Below are 22,560 nucleotides of genomic sequence, written 5' to 3' on the forward strand. Positions count from 1 at the left end.
TCAAACCCGGGACCTCTACCACCTAGAAGAGCAAGGGCAGCAGACACCTGGAAACACCACCACCTTCAAGCTCCCTTCAAGTCATACACCATCCTGACTTGGAACAATATGGACATTCCTTCACTGGGTCAAAATCCTGGAACTCTGCATCTAATAGTACTATGAGGGAACCTACAACACAAGGACTCCAGTGCAGTTCGAGCAGGCGGCTCATCACCACCTTTTTAAGGACAGTTCACTTTGGGCAATAAATGCTGGCCTAGCTTACATCCCATGAATGGATTAAAATATGCTGTTTGTGATAATTCAATACAAGGATCCTGTAGGTGGGGCGGGGGTGATGGTGAGACATTGATACAGTTGCATGCTTATTGCATTGGATAATGCAAACTACCACACTTATCTTCAAGGAGTAAATGATAATGGGAAAATTTTACAGTCCAACAAGGATAAATAATGTCATCGTATAATCCCATAAAAATATCATTATAATTCCAATAATATGTTCACGTGCCTCATTAACTGAACTTTACAAGAATTATGTTTTTGCCTTACTGATGTCCAAATACTGCACTTATACTAGAGGTATTAACTGTCATCATGTGAAAGATTAACTTTTCCTGTTTACTTTCTCCAGGCCTATGGTGGTTATTTAAGTCTGATGTTGCTTACCACAGAAAAAGAATTTGACAAAAAAAATGCTTTATTCAAGTGTGGAATTGCACTTTCTCCAATCACAGACTTTAAACTATACGGTAAGTATCAGCTTGCAAAATTCCCTCTCTCAGCCCACCTGGAAATCTCACCCTTTTGTCACCTGCTGACTCAGTGCCAATCCTCTCTTGGTAAGCTTCCTATTCTCCATGGAATTCAAATCATCCAAAACTTTGCTATCCTAATCTTGTTCCACACTAATTCCCTCCCTTCCATTGCCCCTGTCTTCACTGATCTACATTGACTTCCAGTGTCGCAACCTCACATTTAACATTCTCAACATAATGTTTAAATCCCTCTTGGTCACGCCCTTCCTGACCTCTGGATTATCCATCAGTCCAGCAACCCTGCTTGATCTCTGTTCCTCTGACTGACCTTTAACATCTTCCCTCCCTCTATCCCACCATCGGCAACAGTGATTTCAACCCTCTAGGCTTGACGTTTAATAGAAATTCCTTGCCTAAACCTCTCCACCACCTACTTCCCTCTCCCTCTTGAAGGCTGTCCTTGATCAAGTTTTTGGACATCCTTCCTAACCACTCCTCCTTTAGCTCAGTACCTTGCACTTCTGTGAAGTCATGTGGGATGTTTATCTTGATTTTCACATGGTAATCTTCATTTACCTGGTTAATGTGAAATAAATGTTTCTATTAATTCATACTCTTGAGTTGTGGTCAGATTGAATGTATATTCTAAACCTTACCAAAGGCAAGGAGATTAAGTGGTGGCCAATAATTGCAGTTGCCCATGACTTCTACCACCTAGAAGGACAAGGGCAGCAGATAGATGGGAACACCACCACCTGCAAGTTCCTGTCCAAGCCACTCACCATCCTGCCTTGGAAATATATCGCCGTTCCACACAGACTGCAGCAATTCAAGAAGGCAGCTCACCACCACCTCCTCAAGGGCAATTAAGGGATGGGCAATAAATGCTGCCCTAACCAGTGATGCCCACATCCCATGATCGAATAATTTTTTTTAAAAAGTTGGCAAGAACACAGTAGTAAAGCTCGTCTACTTGATCCCTGGATCTCACTACATTTCCTTAAATATTGTGCCAGTAATAAAATATTCTGGCACCTACGGGATGTCAAGTCACAGGTGTGGTTTTTGATGCTAATTTATGAAAAAAGACTGGATAAAATAGGACTATTCAATCTGAAAAGAAATATCCGACAGGTGATTTTTATGGAACGATATAAGATGGATAATGCGTAAGGGTTAAATTATGGAAGTAACAGCTTCAAACCAGTACAAAGTAAAATTAGAATTGACATCAGGAGGTTTTTAAACATAGAAACATAAAAAACAGGAGCAGGACAAGGGTATTCGGCCCTTCGAGCTCGCTCCGCCATTCAATAAGATCATGGCTGATCACATATCTCAACGCCAAACTCCCGCTCTCTCCCCATACCCCGTGGCTTCTTTAGTGTCTAGAAATCTATCTTCTTCTTAAGTATATTCAGGGAATTGGCCTCTACAGCCTTCTGTGGTAGAGAATTCCAGAGGTTCACCCTCTTGAGTGAAAAGATTTCTCTGCATCTCAGTCTTATATGGCCTACCCCGTATCCTGAGACTGTGACCCCTTGTTCTAGACCCCCAGCTAGAGGAAACATCATTCCTGCATCCGGTCTGTCCAGCCCTGTCAGAATTTTATAGATTTCAATGAGATCCCATCTCATTGTTCTAAAATCTAGTGAATACAGGCTGAGTCAACCTAGACTCTCTTCATATGAATCACAGAATTTTAACGGCACAGAAGGAGGCCATTTAACCCATTGTGTCTGCACCGGCTCCCCAAATGACATTATGACTTAGTACCATTGCCCTGCCTTTTCCCCATATCCCTGCACATTGCTTCTATTCAAATAATCATCCAATGCCCTCTTGAATGCCTCAATTGAACCTGCCTCCACCACACTTCCAGGCAGTGCATTCCAGACCCGAACCACTTGTTGTGTGAAAAAGCTTTTTCTCACATCACATTTGCTTCTTTTGTAAATCAATTTAAATCTGTGCCCTCTCGTTCTTGATCATTTTGCAAGTGGGAACAGCTTCTTCCTATCTACTCTGTCCAGATCCTCATGATTTTCAACATCTCTATCAAATCTCCTCTTAGCCTTCTTCTCTCCAAGGAGAACAGTCCCAACCTCTTCAATCCATCCTTATACCTGAAGTTTCTAATCCCTGGAACCATTCTTGTAAACCTCTTCTGCACTGTTTCCAATGTGTTCACATCCTACCTATAATATGGCACCCAGAACTGTACGCAGTACTCCAGCTGAGGTCTCATGAGTGTCTTATATAAATTCAGCATAACATCTTTGCTTTTGTACTACATGCCCCTATTAATAAAGCCCAGGATACTATATGCTTTATTAAGTGCTCTCCACCTGTCTTGCCACCTTCAATGATCTATGCACATATACCCCCAGGTCATCCTGCACCCCCTTCAAAATTTCACCCCTTATTTTTTATTGTCTGTCCATGTTCTTCCTACCAAAATGCATCACCTCACACTTCACATTGAACTTCATCTGCCACCTATCTGCCCACTGCACCAACTTGTCTATATCATTTTGAAGTTCTACATTGTCTTCCTCGCAGTTTACAATACTCCCAAGCTTCGTATCATCCACAAACTTTGAAATTGTCCCCTGCACACCAAGATCTAGGTCATTAATATATCTCAGGAAAAGCAAAGGTCCCAATACCAACCCCTGGGAAACTCCACTACAAACCTTCCTCCAGCCCAAAAAATATCCATTGACCGGGATTGTCTACTTTCTGTTTTTTAGCCAATTTTGTACCAACGTTGATACTGTCCCTTTTATTCCATGTACAATAACTTTTCTCACAAGTCTATAGCAAATGCTTTTTGAAAGTCCATGTACACCACATCAACAGCATTACCCTCATCAACCTTTTCTGTTACCTCTTCAAAAAACTCCAGCAAGTTAGTTAAACTCAATTTCCCATTTAGAAATCCATGCTGGCTGTTCCTTATCAACCCATATTTTTCCATGTGATTACCAATTCTATCCCGAATAATTGTTTCTAGAATCTTGCCCACCACTGAAGTTAAACTGACTGGCCTGTAACTGCTAAGCTTATCCTTATAACCTTTTTTGAACAAAGGCATAATGTTTGCAATTCTGCAGTCCTCTGGCACCTCCCCTGAGTCTGGGGAAGACTGAAAGATTATGGCCAGTGCAATTTTTACTCTCACTTTCTTCAATATTCTTGAATGCACCTCATCCAGTCCCGCTGCCTTGTCAACTTTAAGTACCGACAGTCTATTCAACACTTCCTCCTTATCAATTTTGAACCCTTCTAGTGACAGAATTTCCTCATTTGTCACCATGGCCTGGGTAGCATCTACCTCCTTGGTAAAGACAGATGCAAAGAATTCATTTAATACCACAGCCATGGGCCCCTTTGTCCACGTATGATTTCCCTTTGAGGTCCCTAATCAGCCCTACTACTCCTTTTACCACCCTTTTATTATTTATTTATACATATCGAAGATTTTGGGATTTCCCTTTATGCTGGCTGCCAGTCTTTTCTCATAATCCCTCTTCGCTTCTCTAATATGCTCTTTCACCTCCCCTCTGAACCTTCTCTATTCATCTTGGTTCTCAATTGAATTTTGTATTTATTTCAATTCGCCCTTCTCACTAGACCCTTGGTTCCCTATCATTTCTGGGAAGTTATTGGTGTCTTCCTCCGTGAAGACAGAACTAACGTAGTTGTTTAATTGCTTTGCCATTTCCTTGTTCTCCATTATAAATTCTCCTGTTGCAGACTGTAACATTTGTCTTCACTAATCTTTTTCTTCTTACATACTTATAGAAGCTTTTACAGTCCGCTTTTATGTTCCTTGGAAGTTTACTTTCATACTCTATTTTTCCCTTCTTAATCAATCAGCCTTGCTGAATTCTAAACTGCTCCCAATCTTTGGGCTTGCTACTTTATCTAGAAACTTTATGTGACTCTTCCTTGGATCTAATACTATCCTTAATTTCTTTTGTTAGCCATGGTTGCAATACTTTTCCTGTTGTGCTTTTTGTGCCAAAAAGGAATATATAACTGTTGCAATTCCTGCATCCTTTCCTTAAATATTAACCATTGCCTGTCCTCTATCATGCCTTTGAATGAAGTTCACCAATCTATCGCAGCCAACTCACCTCTCATACCTCCGTAGTTTCCTTTGTTTAGATTTAGGACCCTAGTTTTGGATCTGACTACTTCGCTTTCCATCCTAATGAAGAATTCTATCATGTATGGTCACTGTTCCCTAAAGGACCCCGCACAACAAGGTTATTCATTAACCCCTTCTCATTGCACAATATCAAATCTGAGATAGCCTGTTCCCTAGTTGGTTCCTCAACATACTGTTTTAAAAATCCATCTCGTACACAGTCCAGGAATTCACCCGCCACAGTATTATTGCTAATTTGGTTTGCCCAGTCTATACGTAGATTGAAGTGATCCATGATTAATGTAGCACCCTTGTTACATGCATCTCTAATTTCCTATTTAATGCTATCCTCTGCTTTATCACTACTATTTGGAGGTCTGTAGACAACTCCTACTAATGTTTTCTGCCCCTTGGTGCTTCCTAGCTCCAGCCAGGCTGATTCTACATCTTGCTTTTCAGAGCGTATATTCTCTCTCACTATTGCATTGATTCCATCCTTAACTAACAACGCCACCCCACCTCCTTTCTCTTTTTGCCTGTTCTTCCTAAATATCAAGTAGCCTTTGATATTCAGTTCCCAGCCTCGGTCACCCTGCAGCCATGCCTCCGTAATCGCAAGCACATTTTACCCATTTACGTCTATTTGCGCTGTTAATTCATCCACCTTAATGCTCCTTGCATTTAGATACCGTGCCTTTAGATTTGCCTTTTAAACATTTTTACACATCTTTTGTACTATGGCTCCATTTGCTGCTAGCCCTTGTTTCCTTTGCCTTCCACTTTTGATTTTTACCTTTCTATTTTTCATTCCTAACGTTGTTTCCCTCTCTTGTGTCTGCCCACTCAGGTTCCCATCCCCCACTCTCTAGTTTAAACCTTCCCCCAAAGTACCAAAAATACCCCTGCGAGGATATTGGTCCCAGTCCTGCTGTGATCAACATGTAGAATAAATTCTACGGAACCTTAATTAGGGCAATAAGACTGAAATCATTTAGAAAATAATTAGATGCTGAAATGGGAAGACTGTAAGAACTCTCTGGATGCATGAATTTAGATCAGCCAAATGGACTTTTTCATTTATAATTACCTTTGATCTGGCAAGTGAAAGCTCTGCCTGACTTCCCTTCTTGTTTCCAATTTCCTGATGTTAAACCTGGGTCCCCTGCATCTGAACTCTTCACTGTGATGAACTACTTTCCTAGATACATCTCTTCATAAGCTGAAAAACTTTTATGAGATCTTACCAAACAAAAAAATTCTCTTAATTTTCCAAGAAAACAAGCCTAAGCACATGTGTAAAAGGTGTTGTATTATTAGCCTGGAGTCTGAACTTTCTATCCTTGCGGCGCTCCCGGGAATCCTGTACTTCATGGATCAGCCACAACACTGAAATGAACCCTAATATTGCATCATGATGAGCAGCATGAGCCCTAGGTTGTGTCCCTCCTATCCCAGAGCACTGAGACTAATTGTTGTAGCCTTACCACTAACCCTGCTGAGGTCAGGATAGATTGAAGACATCTTTAAATTCATTCATGGGATGTGGGCATCATTGGCTAGGCCAGCATTTATTGCCCATCCCTAATTGCCCTTAGTTCAGAGGGCATTTAAGAGTCAACCACATTGCTGTGAGTCTGGAGTAGGCCAGACCAGGTAAGGACAGCAGATTTCCTTCCCTAAAGGGCATTAGTTTTTACAACAATCATCAATGGTTTCATGATCATCATTAGACTTTTAATTCCAGATTTTTATTGAATTCAAATTCCACCATTTGCCATGGCAGGCTTTGAACCAGGGTCCCCAGAGCATTACCCTGTGTCTCTGGATTACAATACCACTATGCCATCACCTCCCTCTAAGGTGACACTGATGCTAGTACCAACCAAGCTGTGAGGGAAGCTGGGTTCCTGCCCTTAACTCCATCCCATCCTCGATCTTATGGAAAAAATCAGCCGAGAACTTGTCACTCATGATATTAGCGCTCAAACATGTAACATATTTGTATAACTTCCTACTATTTTGTCAGAGGCTAAATCTGCTAAAAATTTTGAGCATATGAAAAGTGATGGAAAGGAAAAGTCTTGCTGGTTAAGGTGCCTTTCATTGACAATATAAACATGTCCTTCTTTCCAACACTTGCAGAAAATGTAGGATTTTGTTGTATCTGTCTTTTAGCTGTGCAGCCTTTCCTTGCACATCTGACCTGTCACCTCTTTCTTCACAGCATCTGCATTCTCCGAACGATATTTTGGTGCACTCAACAGGGCTGAGAGAGGTTACGGAGTAAGTGCAAAGAAACCAACGCTAAGTTTTTGGACTATCTGAATTAGTCTTCTTAAACACTGTAGGGAAGATTTTTTACTATTTAAATATGAATGGACAGAATCGAGATGGGCTCTTTTACAGTCGTTGACCCAGTTTTTCAGATAGTGTACCTGGGTACAGGCCCAGGACAAATCCCTTTTTGTCTGAGTTTGATAATGGAACAGGTGACTAAGAGTCATTCTTCCAAATGTATCCAAATGCTAAAGAATGCACAATTCTCTCTCAGTCATATTAATGCTCTAACCTCCTGCTTTAACTTTACTTCCTCACCTTCCCGGTATTCCGGTCCACTAACTAAATGTTTAATGAAGTAAAAAGAGCATTCCATCTGTTAAAGCCTATATACTTCTGGAGCATACCATTTAATTAAGATTTGGCCCATAGCATTAATCTACTTTGTTTGAATATTTAGCTCAGTGATATACTGTATTATCACTGTGCTCCCAAGGGGGTCAGAGGCTAATTGAATGCAAGCGAAGCAAACACTGTACCTGCCAGCAATCATGAATGTCACATTAAGTATATTACTTTGTTGAATTATATAAATCAAAGGCACACAATAATTTTTTCTGACTTATTGCTTGCACTTCTGAAAAACCCTTTTTCTGACTGTTACAGCTGTATTCAACCTATAATGCCTTTCAAAAGACATGTTAAACCAAGGGCCTATGTGCCTGCTGATGTGCAGGTAAAGGCAGGGGAGTTATCTCCGGGGCAGCATTTTTAGGTAGGCGTGCAGGCACGGGAGCAGCCGGGGAATGGACCCGCGATCGCGATATCACGCTGGCTGGTCAATTAACGGCCGGCCAGGGTGAAACGCGCGCTGAAATGCTCAGTGCTGCCAGGGTGGGGACAGGAAGAGGACAGAGAGCTGCCCTCAGGGAGCTGAAGAGTTGAAAAGCAAAAAATCAAGATCTTAAAATCCGGAACAAAATGCCCACGCATCAGAATCAGTCACCTGAACATACACATGATGAAAATTCTGTCCACGCATTTTTATTCGTTTATATTTAATAACGGTAACCTCATGCCGCTCTTGGATGAGGTTTCATCAAAAATGCAAAGTCCGCCCTGCAGATTCGCTCGCCCGCCCGCCAATCGTAAGGTTGGACAGACCACGATAAATCGGGGACAGTTGGAACTTTAATGGGCTTAATTGCCCTCTTAATTGTCGGCGGGTGCGCTTCCAACTTATGCGCACGCCCGCTGACCGAAATATTGCATGAGCATGGGATGATGTAGAGATGCTCGCCCAACGTCATCACACGCTGCTTTACGCACGCCCAGCTTAAAATTCTGCCCCTGGTGTCTTAGCCAATATCTATCCCTCAACTAACATCACTAAAGAAAAGATCATCCGGTCAGTATCATATTGCTGTTTATGACAGCTTGCTGCGTGCAAATTGGCTGCTGGATTTCCTGTAATACAACATTGACAACACTTCAAAAAGTACTTCATTGGCTGTAAAGTGTTTGAGATGTCTGGTGGCCGTGAAAAGCGCTATATAAATTCAAGTTTTCCTTTTATCTATCGCCATAGGTTCTCGCACCAGACATTTTGTTTTAAAGGAACACCCAGTGAGTTGTTCCATTTGCATACAATTGACAATGTGGGACTGGGAAACAGTACCACCCACATTGTGATGTAAAGAGACACATAACCTGAGACTAGAGTCAGTTGTGGACTGGTAAGAGACGTGTGTAGAGGTAAGCATGGAGATAGCTCAGAACTGTGTAAATGTACATAGTTATGTGTTATCAATAAACACTTAATGTTCAACCACACAAAACTCAATCTCTTTGTGAGACACAGGACAGACTCTTGCAACACTAGAAGGAGACTGCATTGTGCAGATATAGTAAATGAAAGGAACAATGGAAAAAAATCATTTAAGAGGCATTTGCAGGAAAAGACTACAGGTGTTTAAAACTTTCATGGGAAACATTTAAAAGCACTGTAAGACTGTGTAAGAAAAGGTAACTATTGCTGCCATGTGAGTTTGGTATACAGCATCAATATAAATCTTTGGTAGGGACTCTTACCTCAGCACAGCAAAGGCATTCATCATTACAACACTATAAAGCCAGGTATGCTAAATAGACAGTCACATTTGATGCAGTATTTCTGACTACAATGTGTGTTTTCCAGGCAAGCGGTGATGGGTTTGCATGTGTTTGGTGTTAGGAAATAGAGATAGTTTAAGTAAGTTATACTCATATTTGTGGGTGTTAGGAATGAGTTTTAGCTTTAAAGTTTCAGTTTGATTTGTATTTCTGTATCTGTGTGTTAAGAAAGGTCAAATGGAATTTTAGATCCATTTTAAAAGGTTGCTTGCATTTCTAATGAGACTTTTACGACCCCTATAAAGTGAAAGTAAACACACAAGAGTTGGAAGAGCAGTGCTGTTGCCTAGCAACATGGGGCCAGATAGGCAGGTTCCTCCCACAGGCACACACATGGAAGAAAAAGACAGCAGTTTGTTTTGGAAGCTGTTTGAGTTCAGTTGCCTTGAAGGCAGCTGTGAAGCAGAAGCAGCCTAAAAGGGGACATATAGCCAGTCCCACGCCAAGAAAAACACCAAAAGTCCAGGGGAGTGGAAGAAAAGAAAGTCCAAAGAAGACCTTCAAGTCAAAAGGAAGGACAGGAATCTGGGAAAAAGTCATGTTAAGGGAAGTTAAGAGTGAAGGGCAGAGAAAAGGCTTCAAACTTCAGATTTAAAGTGAGAACAGCTTGCAAGAAGCAAGAAGGTTCAAAGAGACAACTGAAGGTCTATAATTCTTTGCATGTGAAGCAATGGTGTCCTGTTAAGGCTGAGTTGTTGAGAGAGAATGCATGTGGTGACCAGGAAAGGGGAACATTAGAAAGAGAGTTTGAAACCCTAGAGGTGAACCCTTGTGGAAGGTGTCTGAGTGAAAACATCAGTTTGGGAGGAGACTCCAAGATGAGGCCTTGGAGAGTGGAGATTGGAAACCCTTGTGTGAAAGACGGAGTGCAGTGAGACTGGTTGGTCCACGGTGTGACAAGCATCTGGGGGGAGTTGAGGAGAGATCCATAATATCTGGTTGAGGTGACATCTGTCACTTGGTTTCAGAGTGTGGTGTGTCTGACCACAGGGTGCCATAGGTTTACATAGACTGTGTACTTAGTGTGAACACTAGACTGTAAGATAGCTTTTGTAATTTGTGTTATCCTTACAAATCTGTATATATCTGTAAAGGTATAGTTGTGGGTGAAGGAGTATTGTAATATAGTTCATCTTTTCTTGTTGAATAAATGTTTTATTCTTTTGATAAAAGTTCATCAGTTGACTCCTGTGACTGTTCAGTAGCTACTGTCCACATATCTAAACAAACAAAATAAAAATTAGGATCTATCAAGCTGGGTTCCACTCTGGGATCAGACTTATCCAGGAGTAATCTCAGCTTGGATCATAACATTGGGGAGTTAAATCCCCTAAAAGTGATGTCAGACTGGGATCGATCCCAATATCACCCTATCCTCTTCTGGGCTTCTGTGGGGTGGGATTGAAGGGAAGAGCGTCACCTCCTTGGATTTATCAGGTAAGTAATGAAGGTACTACGGGTCAATTAGGATCTGTTTTAACCCTAAATTATTGATTTTCCAACCATGGCACCTGTTTGCTGACCTGTCAGTAAGTCATCAGGGTCACCAAAGCAAGTGCATAGCAGGAAGAGCTTCTTCAGTGAAACTAACAAACAGGTTACACAAATTACACTGAAGAACTCCAGCCATGGCCAGGTAAGAGGCCTCTCTTTAAACCACTTGTTCTCACAGGGAATGCTTTCGCTGTGTGATCAGTGATTGCAAATTGCTTGGAAGGCACGTCACCTATTTACCACTTCCATCACCTTCAGCTGCACTTTCCTGCAGCCAGCCATCATCACAGCATGACAGCAGCTTATGCACTCTACCTTCCGCCCCTGACAAGGAACAGCAACACCAGAGGCCCAGGCTAATGCTCTGGGGAGAAGGGTTCAAATCCCACCACTGCAGCTGGTGGAATTTAAGTTCAATTATTAAATTTGGAATTGATGGTCTCAGTAATGGTGACTGCCAAACCATTGTCGATTATCGCAAAAATCCATCAGGTTCACTAATGACCTTTAGGAAGGAAATCTGCCATTTGCACCTGTTCTGGCCTATATGTGACTCCAGACCCACAGCAATGTGGTTGATCTTAACTGCCCTTTGAAATCCTGTGGCAAGCTACTTAGTTCAAGGGCAATTAGGGATGTCATCAATGCCAATATCCAATGAAAGAATTAAAAAAAACACACCAGCAGCAGCATGAGCACCAGCTCCCTTAGGGCTGAAGGGATGGACACAAAATCCAACTGGAAGGAGGTGAGACCTCTAACACAGGGCCTGCTGGCAGAGGATCAGCTCTTTTGACATGTCTGAGCACCAGTGCTTCAGGTTTTCACAGCAGGTGGAGCTGACATGTGAGCCCTCCTGGAACAAGACCTCCTTCTCAGTGGAGCAGAATTTTTTTATTCATCCAAGGGATGTGGGCAACGCTGGCTGGGCCAACATTTATTGCCCATCCCTAAATGTCCCTTGCTCAGAGGGCAGTTAAGAGTCAACCACATTGCTGTGGGCCTGAAGTCACCTGTAGGCTAGCAGATTTCCTTCCCTAAAGGGCATCAGTGAACCAAATGGGTCAACAATGGTTTTGTGGTCATCATCAGATGTTTAATTCTAAGTTTCACCATCTGCTATGGCGGGATTCGAACATGACCCTGGGTCTCTGAAATACTAATCCAACGACAATATGACAATGCCACCACCTCCCCAGATGGGCACATATGGTCATCAAGTGGTCATCAAGGTGCCTGTCACTGGAACCTCACTCTTCTCCCCTGCCAGGACTCTGTCTCTCGCCAAGCTGGAGAGAATGTGACTGTTAGCCATGGGTATGAAAGGGCAATAGGATGAGGGTGACTGTGATTATCACACTCACAGATGGAGATATGAGGAGGTGCCTGAGGACAGAAGAATGAACGGAGCTGCAAGGGGTGTTAGCAATTACCAAGCCAGGTTTCACTCTGGGATCTGACTTGTCCACTATTAACATCAGCTCGATCATAACAATTATTTGCTCCAGCAACAGAATTAGTGGTAGTATCCTTTAAATTTCTTGCACTTCCAAGAATCTCCTGTGCAAAAAAAAATCCCTTTAGCTGTTGTAGGCCTTCAAAGCACTTTGTTGATGCTGAAGTGTTTTGGGAATATCCTGAAGAGGTGATAGGTTGCTGTACAAATGTAAATTTATCCTTTCTTCACATGCCCCACTAATTAGCTGAAATAATAGCAGAAAGTGCTGAAAATACTCATCAGGTCTGACAGCATATGTGGAAAGAGAAACCGAGTTAATGTTTTAGCTTTTAGAACATCAGTAATTGAATGTATGCTTTTCAGTATGTACTAGATTAAATTTTTTTCGTTTGTTCATGGAATGTGGGCATTGCTGGCTAGATTAGCATTTATTGCCCATCCCTAGTTATCCTTGAGAAGGTGGTGGCGAGCTGCCTTCTTGAACTACTCCAGTCCCTGTGGTGTACCTGCACCCACGGTGCTGTTAAGAAGGAAGTTCCAGGATTTTGACCCAGTGAGAGTGAAGGAAGGGCAACATGTTTCCAAGTCAGGATGGTGTGTAACCTGGAGGGAAACTTGCATGTGGTGGTGTTCCCATGCACCTGCTGCCCTTGTCCTTCTAGGTGGTAGAGGTCATGGACTGGAAGGTGTTGCCTAAGGAGCCATGGTGAGTTGCTGCAGTATATCCCATTGATGGTAAACATTGCTGCCGCTGTGAATTGGTGGTGGAGGGAATGAATGTTGAAGACGGTGGATGGGGCGCCAATCAAGCAGGCTGCGTTAACCTGGATGGTATGGAGCTTCTTGAGTGCAGTTGGAGTTGCACTCATCCAGGCAAGTAGAAAATATTCTAACACACTTGTGACTTGTGCCTTGTAGATGGGGGACAGGCTTTGGGAGTCAGGAGGTGAGTTACTCGCCTCAAAATTCCCATCTTTGACCCGCTCTTGAAGCCATCATATTTATATGGCTAGTCCAGTTCAGTTTCTGGTCAATGGTAACCCCCAGGATGTTGATAGTCGGGGATTCAGCCATGGTAATGTCATTGAATGGCAGTGGGAGATGCTTAGATTCTCTCTTGTTGGAGGTGACAATTGCCTGGCACCTGTGTGGCGTGAATGTTACTTGCCACTTATCAGCCAAAGCTTGAACATTTTCCAGGTGTTGCAGTATATGAACACAGACTGCTTCAGTATCTCAGGAGCTGCGAATGGTGCTGAATGTTGTGCAGTCATCAGCGAACATCCCCACTTCTGACCTTATGATGGAAGGAAGGAAGGTCATTGATGAAGCAGCTGAAGTTGGTTGGGCCTAGGACACTACCCTAAGGAACTCCTCTGGTGATGTCCCAGGGTTGAGATGACTGACCTCCAACAACCACAACCATCTTCTTTTGTGCTATTTATGACTCCAACCAGTGGAGAGTTTTCCCCCTGATTCCCATTGACTCCAGTTTTGCTATTGGTCCTTGATGCCACACTCAATCAAATGCAGCCTTGATGTCAAGGGCAGTTGCTCTCACCTCACCTCACCTCGGGAATTCGGCTCTCTTGTCCATGTTGAACCAAGGCTGAAATGAGGTCAGGAGCTGACCTGGCAGACCCCAAACAGAACCTCAGTAAACAGGTTATTGCTAAGTAAGTGCTGCTCAATAGCACTGTCAACGACACCTTCCATCACTTCGCTGATGATTGAGAGTAGATCAATGGGCTGGTAATTGGCTGGGTTGGATTTGTCCTGCATTTTGTGTACAGGGACTTATCTCGGCAATTTTTCACATTGCCAGGTAGATAGCAGTGTTGCGTCTGTACTGGAACAACTGTACTGAAACAGCTTGGCTAGGGGTGCGGCTAGTTCTGGAGCACAAGCCTTCAGTACTATGCTGGAATTGCAGTATTGAGTGCCTTCAGCCATTTCTTGATATCACATGGAGTGAATTGAATTGGCTGAAGACTGGCATCTGTAATGCTGGGGACCTCAGGAGGAGGTTAAGATGGATCATCCACTCGGCACTTCTGACTGAAGATTGTTGTGAATGCTTCAGCCTTGTCTTTTCCACTGATGTGTTGGGCTCTCCCATCGTTGAGGGTTGGAATACTTGTGGGGCTTCGTCCTCCAGTGAGAAGTTTAATTGTTCACTACTATTCATGTCTGGATGTGGCAGGACTGTAGAGCTTAGATCTGATCGTTTGGCTGTGGAATCACTTAGCTCTGCCTATTGCATGCCGCTTCTGCTGCTTGGCATGCCTGTAGCCCTGTAGTTGTAGTTTCACCAGGTTGACACCTCATTTTAAGGTATTCCTGGTGCTGCTCCTGGCATGTCCTCCTGCACTCTTCATTGAACCAAGATTAATCCCCCAGCCCGATGGGAATGAAGAGTGGAGGATATGCCAGGGCATGAAGATACAGATCATGTTCGAGTACAATTTTGCTGCTGTTGATGGCCCACAGTCCTTCATGGATGCTCAGTTTTGAGTTGCCAGATCGACACAATCTATTGCATTTAGCACAGTGATAGTTCTGCATAACATGATGGAGGATATCTTCAATGTGGAGACGGGACTTCTCTCCCCAAAGTCTGTGCAGTGGTCACTCCAACCGATATTGTCATGGGCAAATGCATCTGCGACAGGTAGATTGGTGAGCATGGTGTCACGTAGATTTTTCACTCTGGTTGGTTCCCTCACCACCTGCCGCAGACCCAATCTAGCAGCTATGTCCTTTAGGATTCGGCCAGCTCGTTCAGTAGTGGTGCTACTGAGCCACTCTTGGTGATGGACATTGAAGTCCCCCACCCAGAGTACATCCTGTGCCCTTGCCACCCTCAGTGCTTCATTCAAGTGGTGTTCAAAATGGAGGAGCACTGATTCATCAGCTGAGGGCGGACGGTATGTGGTAACGAGCAAGATTTTCCTTGCCCATGTTTGATCTGATGCCATGAGACTTCATGGGTCCGGAGTCAATATTGAGAAATCCCAGGGCAACTCCCTCCCGATTCTATGCTGCCTCCTCTGGTATGTATCAAGACATACCTAGGAATGGTGATGGTGGTGTCTAGGACATAGTCATACTCAAGGAATCATACCTTCCAGAAAATTTCAAGCTGTTGCTTGACTAGTCTGTGGGACAGCTCTCCTAGTTTTGGCACAATCCCCCCCAGATGTTAGTAAGAAGGACTTTGCAGGGTCAACAGGGCTGGGTTTGGCATTGTCATTTCCGGTGCCTAGGTCAATGCTGGGTGGTCATTCCAGTTTCATTCCTTTTAGACTTTGTAGCGGTTTCATACAGCTTAGTGGCTTGCTAGGCCATTTGAGAGGGAATTTGAGAGTTAACCATATTGCTGTGGGTCTGGAGTCACATGTAGGCCAGACCAGGTAAGGATGACAGATTTTCTTCCCTAAAGGATATTAGTGAACCGGATGGGTTTTTATGACAATCTACAATGGTTTCGTGGTCACCATTAGACGAGCTTTTTAATTCCAGATTTTTAAATTGAATTTAAATTCCGTCAGCTGCTGTGGTGAGATTTGAACATGTCCCCAGGAGATTAGCCTGGGCCTCTGGATTACTAGAATATGAGAGAAAGCTAGCTAGTAATATTAAGACAGATTGTTTGAGTTTCAATATTTCAATAATAAAAGAGTTAACAAAGTGAGCATTGGTCCTATAGAATTAGGGATTTGATAATGAAAACTAGGGAGATAGCGGATGAATTAAAAGTGTATTTTGCTTCGGTCTTCATTACAGAGGACACAAGTAGCATCCTGAAAATAGCTGTAAATCAGGAAATGGAAGGGAGGGAGGAACTTGGGAAAATTACAATCACCAGGGAAGTGGTATTGAGCAAATTGTTGGGGCTGCGGGCTGACAAATCTCAGGTCCAAGACTTCGCCCTAAGGTCTTGAAAGAAGTGGCTAGTGGGATAGTTGATGCACTGGTTTTAATTTTCCAAAATTCCCTAGATTTGGGGAAGGTTTCATTAGATTGGAAAATGGCAAATATAACTCCTTTATTCAAAAAGGGAGGGAGACAGAAAGCAGGAAACTATAGGCCAGTTAGCCTAATGTCTGTCATAGGAAAAATATTGAAAGCAATTATTAAAGATGTTATAGCAGGGCACTTAGAAAAATTCAAGGCAATCAGTCCGAGTCAACATGGTTTTGTAAAAGAGAAATCATGTTTAACTAATTTATTGGAGCTCTTTGAAGGAGTCACATGTGTTTTGGATAAAGGGGAACCAGTGGATGTACTGTACTTAGATTTCCAGAAGGCATTTGATAAAGTGCCACATCAAAGGTTATTGCAGAAAATAAGCTCATGGTGTAGAGGGGGTAATATATTGGCATGGATAGAAGGTTGGCTAGCTAACAGGAAACAGAGAGTAGGCATAAATGGGTTTTTTTCTGGTTGGCAGGATGTGATGAGTGGTGTGCCACAGGGATCGGTGCTGGAGCCTCAACTTTTTACAATTCATATAAATGACTTGGACGAAGGAGCTGAAGGAATGGTTGCCAAATTTGATGACGACACAAAGAAACATAGGAAGATAAATTGTGAAGAGGGCTTAAGGAGGCTACAAAGTGACATAGATAGGTTAAGTGAGTGGGCAAAGATCTGGCAAATGTGGGCAAATGTGAAATTGTTCATTTTGGCAGGAAAAATAAAAAAGAAGCTTATTATCTAAACGGTGAGAGGTTGCAGAGTCTGAGATTCAGAGGGATCTGGGTATCCTAATGCATGAATCACAAAAGGCTAGTACGCAGGTACAAGTAATTAGGAAAGCTAATAGAATGTTATCATTTATTGTGAGGGGAATTGATTGCAAAAGTAAGAGGTTGTGCTTCAGTTGTACAGGGCATTGGTGAGCCCACATCCGGAGTAATGTATACAATACTAGTCTCTTTATTTAAAGAAAGATGTAAATACGTTAGAAGCTGTTCAGAGAGGTTTTACTAGACTAATACCAGGAATTGGCTGGCTGTCTTATGAGGAAAGGCTGGACAGGTTAGGCTTGTATCCACTGGAGTTTAGAAGAGTAAGAGGCGACTTAATTGAAACCTTTAAAATCCTGAGGGATCTTGACAGGGTGGATGTGGAGAGGATTATTCTTCTTGTGGGACAATCTGGAACTAGGTGGTCACTGTTTAAAAATAAGAGATCGTTCATTTAAGGCAGAGATGAGGAGAATATTTTTCTCTTAGAGGGTCGTAAGCCTTTGGACCTCCCTACCTCAAAAGGCAGTGGAAGCAGAGTCTTTGAACATTTTTAAGGCAGAGCAAGATAGATTCTTGAAAACAACGGGGTGAAAGGCTATTGGGGGAAGGCAGGAATGTGGTGTTGAGGTTACATTCAGATCAGCCATGATCTTATTGAATGGCGGAGCAGGCTCAAAGGACTGAGCAGCCTACTCCTGCTCCTAATTCGTATTTTTGTGTGTTCGTATGTAGTCCAGTGATATTACCACGGCACTACCGCCTCCCCTAATTTCCATTGCTTTGACTAGAATAAAATATCTACCGGTTTAAAATAAATGGTTTTAATGTCATGATCAGTAATCATAGGTGTGCTGTCTAATCTAACACTAACAGGGCCTTTTTTCCTTAATTTATAGGTGTCTGAATTTTCATATCGAGTGCTACAACTTCGAGAGGAGGAATTGTTGCTAATCCATGGAACTGCAGATGGTAAGAACCTAATTCCGTAACATCCCAGTGACAATCTGAAATTGTGCGGGAGGATTTTTGTGGAATGATTGAGGGTTTCAGGTGAAACTTCTGCTCACTGTATGGTGATTGGTCCATGCTGAGCTACCTCAGTTGAAGCCGGGATGTTCCAATATTGTTGCAGTTGACATTCAACTGGTTACCAGTTGGTTTTAGAGGCCCAAATGCAAACGACCAGTTTGCACAATATTCTTCTGCAGTTAGCTCATTCAGCTTCAGGCGTAGTTTTCCACGGGGCCAAGAAGAGCATTTTGAAGAGAAGGGAGAAATTAAAGGCAAGGGTCAAAATAGGGGGATTAAAAAAATAAATTTCCTCTGGGAAAATGTTTAGCTTTCCCTGGTCACACAATCAAGATACGTTGTGCGCCAGCCACAGTTGCAAATCCACTTGCTGCCACTTGACGACAAAACAGAGAGGGAGAACAACATGTCATGCAAACACACTGTCCGACTGAAAGTTTGATTACACGGGCATAGGAAACCCACCAGAAGTATGTGGGAGCTACCAGCTCCAGCAAGATGGTGCTTTTTACAGCACTCCTTGTGGGCCAAGAGGAACAGGAGGACTCCCCCTCCCCACCCACTGCATCCCCTCAATGAAGCCTTCAGCCTCCCTTCTGTCCTAGGCCACCTCTCCTTGCGACCATGATCGGTGACGTCCCCTCACCCAAGTCCCAACCTCCCCCTCCCTCGCCATTCCCGGGCAGGAAACAAAAGAAGAAATGTATTATGCGGCCCCCTCTGTTAATTTTTCCAGGACATTCACTCCTCAAACCCTCTCCACCTCCCCATAATTTCAGGGTTCAAGAGTCCAGCAACCATGAGATGGATGTCCAATACTTACGTTGTTAAACCAGTTCCTCTTGACCCAGCAGCTGACTCCAATTTTAACTGAATCTGTAAGCTTGAGATTGGTCTAGGGAAAACAGATTAAAGAGCATACAGGCTGTTAACTACTTTCTGATGTCAGGCTGTGAGAATCATCATTAAAAGATCCTTTAAAGTGACAGTCAAGGGACTTTTAGACTTTTAGGCCTAAGTGCAGTTTTATAACAGATAGGTGTCAGATAAACCTAATGGCGCATCAGCAAAGAAAACTAAATTTTTTTGCCTTTCTGGTGATGTTGAAGTTGAGGAATTGTGAGTGTTATGAGCATGAAGTCAAAAGTGCTTATGGGATGATACAGCACAAATTCATGCCTATGCAAGTTCTTTGAAAGAGCTGCCAATCGGTACCTTTCCCCATAGCACTGTATGTTTTTTTTTCTTACTAAGGTTCCATTCCCTTTTGAAAGTCATTATTGAATCACCACCCTTTCTGGCAATGTGTTCGAGAGTCTTGTGGTACCCTGTGATAAACTGCTGCACTTGCAAAATCATTAAGGCTTTACTTGCCATACATTCTCTCAAATTTGCAGGATTAGTATAGATCATGACTACAATGCTTCATCTGTAAGGGGTACTATTTGACTGTTTTATTGTTATTAAGTCCAGCTGAGTCTCTGAAGTGCTGAATTTATTTTGCTGCTGTCAGGTGGACATATTGCCCCAGTCTGCATTAAGATTTCTGCAGTTCATTTTGCACAGTAGGATTGGAAAAGGTAAAACCAAGCAGGCTCTATCAACGGAATATAGTGTATGAAATGCTGGGATTCATGGATATGTAAATTAAAGCTAACTAGAATTAAAATTTGTAATATACAAAAAAGGTGATTCATAAAGCTAAGAAGAAGTAAAATTAACAAAAACAAATCCCTAATGGGCAACAAAAGGGATTTCTAAAGGGGCATTAAGAAGTACGGGATGAAAACAGAAAATGGTAGGAACACTCAGCTGGTCAGACAGCATTAGTAGGGAAAGAAACAGGAGTTAACCTTTTAGGTCAACAACTTTTCATCATGCGACCAGCTCCATGTGTAATGTACAGATCTGGAGGGGTGATGGAATATGCCCAACTGCAGCAAGGATTGCAATTGGATGCCAGAAGACATAGATGGGCACAAAATGTCAAATGCAGTTCAATGTAGAAAACTGTGAAGCAATATATTTTGAAAGTAAGAATTGGAAAATGAAGTACATCTTAAGTAGTTGCTCAGTAGGTATAAAACTTGAATATTATTGACACGAGAGACATGCTGCCAAAGCTTTTTGTCTTGCACTCATCAGGACAAATGCAAGGATGCCAAATTTCAAACAATCACAAAAAATTATACCACAGGAAAAAAGGGTGCTGATTGGTTGACAAATTGACTCTAATTGGCTGAGGCATTGCCATGGAGAAAGCAATGGGGAACTAAAGGCTTGCCAAACTCCTGGGTAATTCAAAAAAGGCAAAAGGCTTGAGCATATTCCTTTTGTTTGCAGAGAATGGGTCCCTGCATATGAATGTAAGATGAATGTAAAGCAAAAATGAGCCACATTACGAGTTCAACTGATTATCTTAAATTAGTTTTTAGTGTATCTATTAGTGCATTCAAGAATATTCAGCAAGTGCTGTCTAATTGCAGAATCATGTCTAACAGCAGACTTTTCGGCTGGGATATTCCATGCCCGCCAGCTTCGGGCATGTTCAGTGAGTGGACAATGTGGCGCAATTGGTTTCCCGACAGCATGAAACCAGTTAGCGATTGTCTGCTTAGCCTGCTAATGGCGGGCCATGTGTCCCGCCATCGGAACCTCATTGTAATACATCAGCATATTATTATTAGGTCCCCTCCATCACTGGGTCGTCCACCCACGTCGACATGTTTCACAGCAGCACAGAAGCGATGTGCACCTGGCGGGCTGCACTTCGCTCAGGATTTCAAGGTTTGTTTGCCTACCTTGCTGCTGTCAGCAGGCTTCACAGACAGCACCATGTCACTTTTAGGGGAGCTCACGGCAGGTGTCTACCTACCAGATCAGCCATAAGTGGATGGTTTTTCAATGGCTGCAGGGCTAAGGCTTGCTTGGGGAAGGGGGAGAACTGGCCTCAAGCAAGGGAAGAGGCTGCAGGATGAGAGCTGTACTGGGGAAGGAGGGTAACTCAGGGTGTGTGTGGGGGCAGAAGTTGACCTGTGCAAGTGGCCTCAAGATGGTGAGGCCTGAGGAGTCAGTCTCCAGCAGAGATGAGGCCAGATGGAGATATGAGGGTATGTGTGTGAGAATGGGTGGTGATGTCCCTTGAGCTGGCAGTGAGTGAGATGCCAGTGAATGTGTGATGGACTTGAGGTCTGAGTTTAGAGTGATGAGATGGTTGCCATACCCTGGCTGCACAGATGAGATCATTCATCCTCTATCTTCATTGGATGGCCAACCTCTTCTGTGCAGCTTTGTCACTGACCACCACCTGCCATGCTGGATTGGTGATGCCGCTGCCCAACCTGCGGCCAGAACAGGGGCAGAGGACATTGTGGTGGGCCTCCACGACATCCAAATGGCGTTGTAGTGATGCGTCATTAAACCTGGGAGCTGTAGTCTTTTGCCTTTTGTGGACATCATCCCTGTAAGTAGCTGTGGGCTGGAAGCAGTGAGATGTGTGCACGCAGCTGGATTTTAAATATGGCACTGGTGTGAAGGGCGAGGTGATGGTGAGGCGGGCGTCATGGATTTTCCAGGAATGCATAAATAATGCAATGGGTTTGGGACGATATGGTGTGAAAACCTGCCATCGCGGCCGGCGGCTAACCGCACTTAATGCAAATTTGGGATGGTTCTGCCCTTTGTTTGGATTTTGCACATGCAGGCGGGTCTGTGCTCTTCCTATAAGATAAAAACAAAAAACTGCGGATGCTGGAAATCCAAAACAAAAACAGAATTGTTTGGAAAAACTCAGCAGGTCCGGCAGCATCGGCAGAGAAGAAAAGAGTTGATGTTTCGAGTCCTCATGACCCTTCAACAGACCTGAGTGAATCTTAGGAAAGGGGTGAAATATAAGCTGGTTTAAGGTGTATGTGTGTGGGGGGTGGGGGGAGAGAAGTGGGGGGGTTGGTGTGGTTGTAGGGACAAGCAAGCAGTGATAGAAGCAGATCAGCAAAAGATGTCACAGACAAAAGAACACAGAGGCGTTGAAGATGGTGATATTATCTAAACGAATGTGCTAATTAAGAATCGATGGTAGGGCACTCAAGGTATAGTTCTAGTGGGGGTGGTGTGGAAAGGCTAGCAGAGCATAAAAGATTTAAAAAATAATGGAAATAGTTGGGAAAAGAAAAATCTATATAAATTATTGGAAAAAACAAAAGGAAGGGGGAAGAAACAGAAAGGGGGTGGGGATGGAGGAGGGAGTTCAAGATCTAAAGTTGTTGAATTCAATATTCAGTCCGGAAGGCTGTAAAGTGCCTAGTCGGAAGATGAGGTGCTGTTCCTCCACTTTACGTTGGGCTTCACTGAAACAATGCAGCAAGCCAAGGACAGACATGTGGGCAAGAGAGCAGGGTGGAGTGCTAAAATGGCAAGCGACAGGGAGGTTTGGGTCATTCTTGCGGACAGACCCAGTTT

The 22,560-nt window shown here is 43.2% G+C and overlaps 1 protein-coding gene across 1 annotated transcript in view; it reads left to right on the forward strand.

Moving 5' to 3' along the window:
• The window catches only part of dpp6a (dipeptidyl-peptidase 6a), a 1,248,500-nt gene that overhangs the window by 1,217,146 nt on the left and 8,794 nt on the right, over positions 1-22,560 (forward strand). The window contains exons 23-25 of the mRNA XM_041184706.1: positions 638-755; positions 7,142-7,200; positions 17,970-18,042. Coding sequence (XP_041040640.1) covers positions 638-755; positions 7,142-7,200; positions 17,970-18,042 — 250 coding nt within the window. The remainder of the gene's footprint in view (positions 1-637; positions 756-7,141; positions 7,201-17,969; positions 18,043-22,560) is intronic.

This window comes from Carcharodon carcharias, chromosome 3 (genome assembly GCF_017639515.1).
Source record: "Carcharodon carcharias isolate sCarCar2 chromosome 3, sCarCar2.pri, whole genome shotgun sequence".
NCBI classification, from domain to species: Eukaryota; Metazoa; Chordata; class Chondrichthyes; order Lamniformes; family Lamnidae; genus Carcharodon; species Carcharodon carcharias.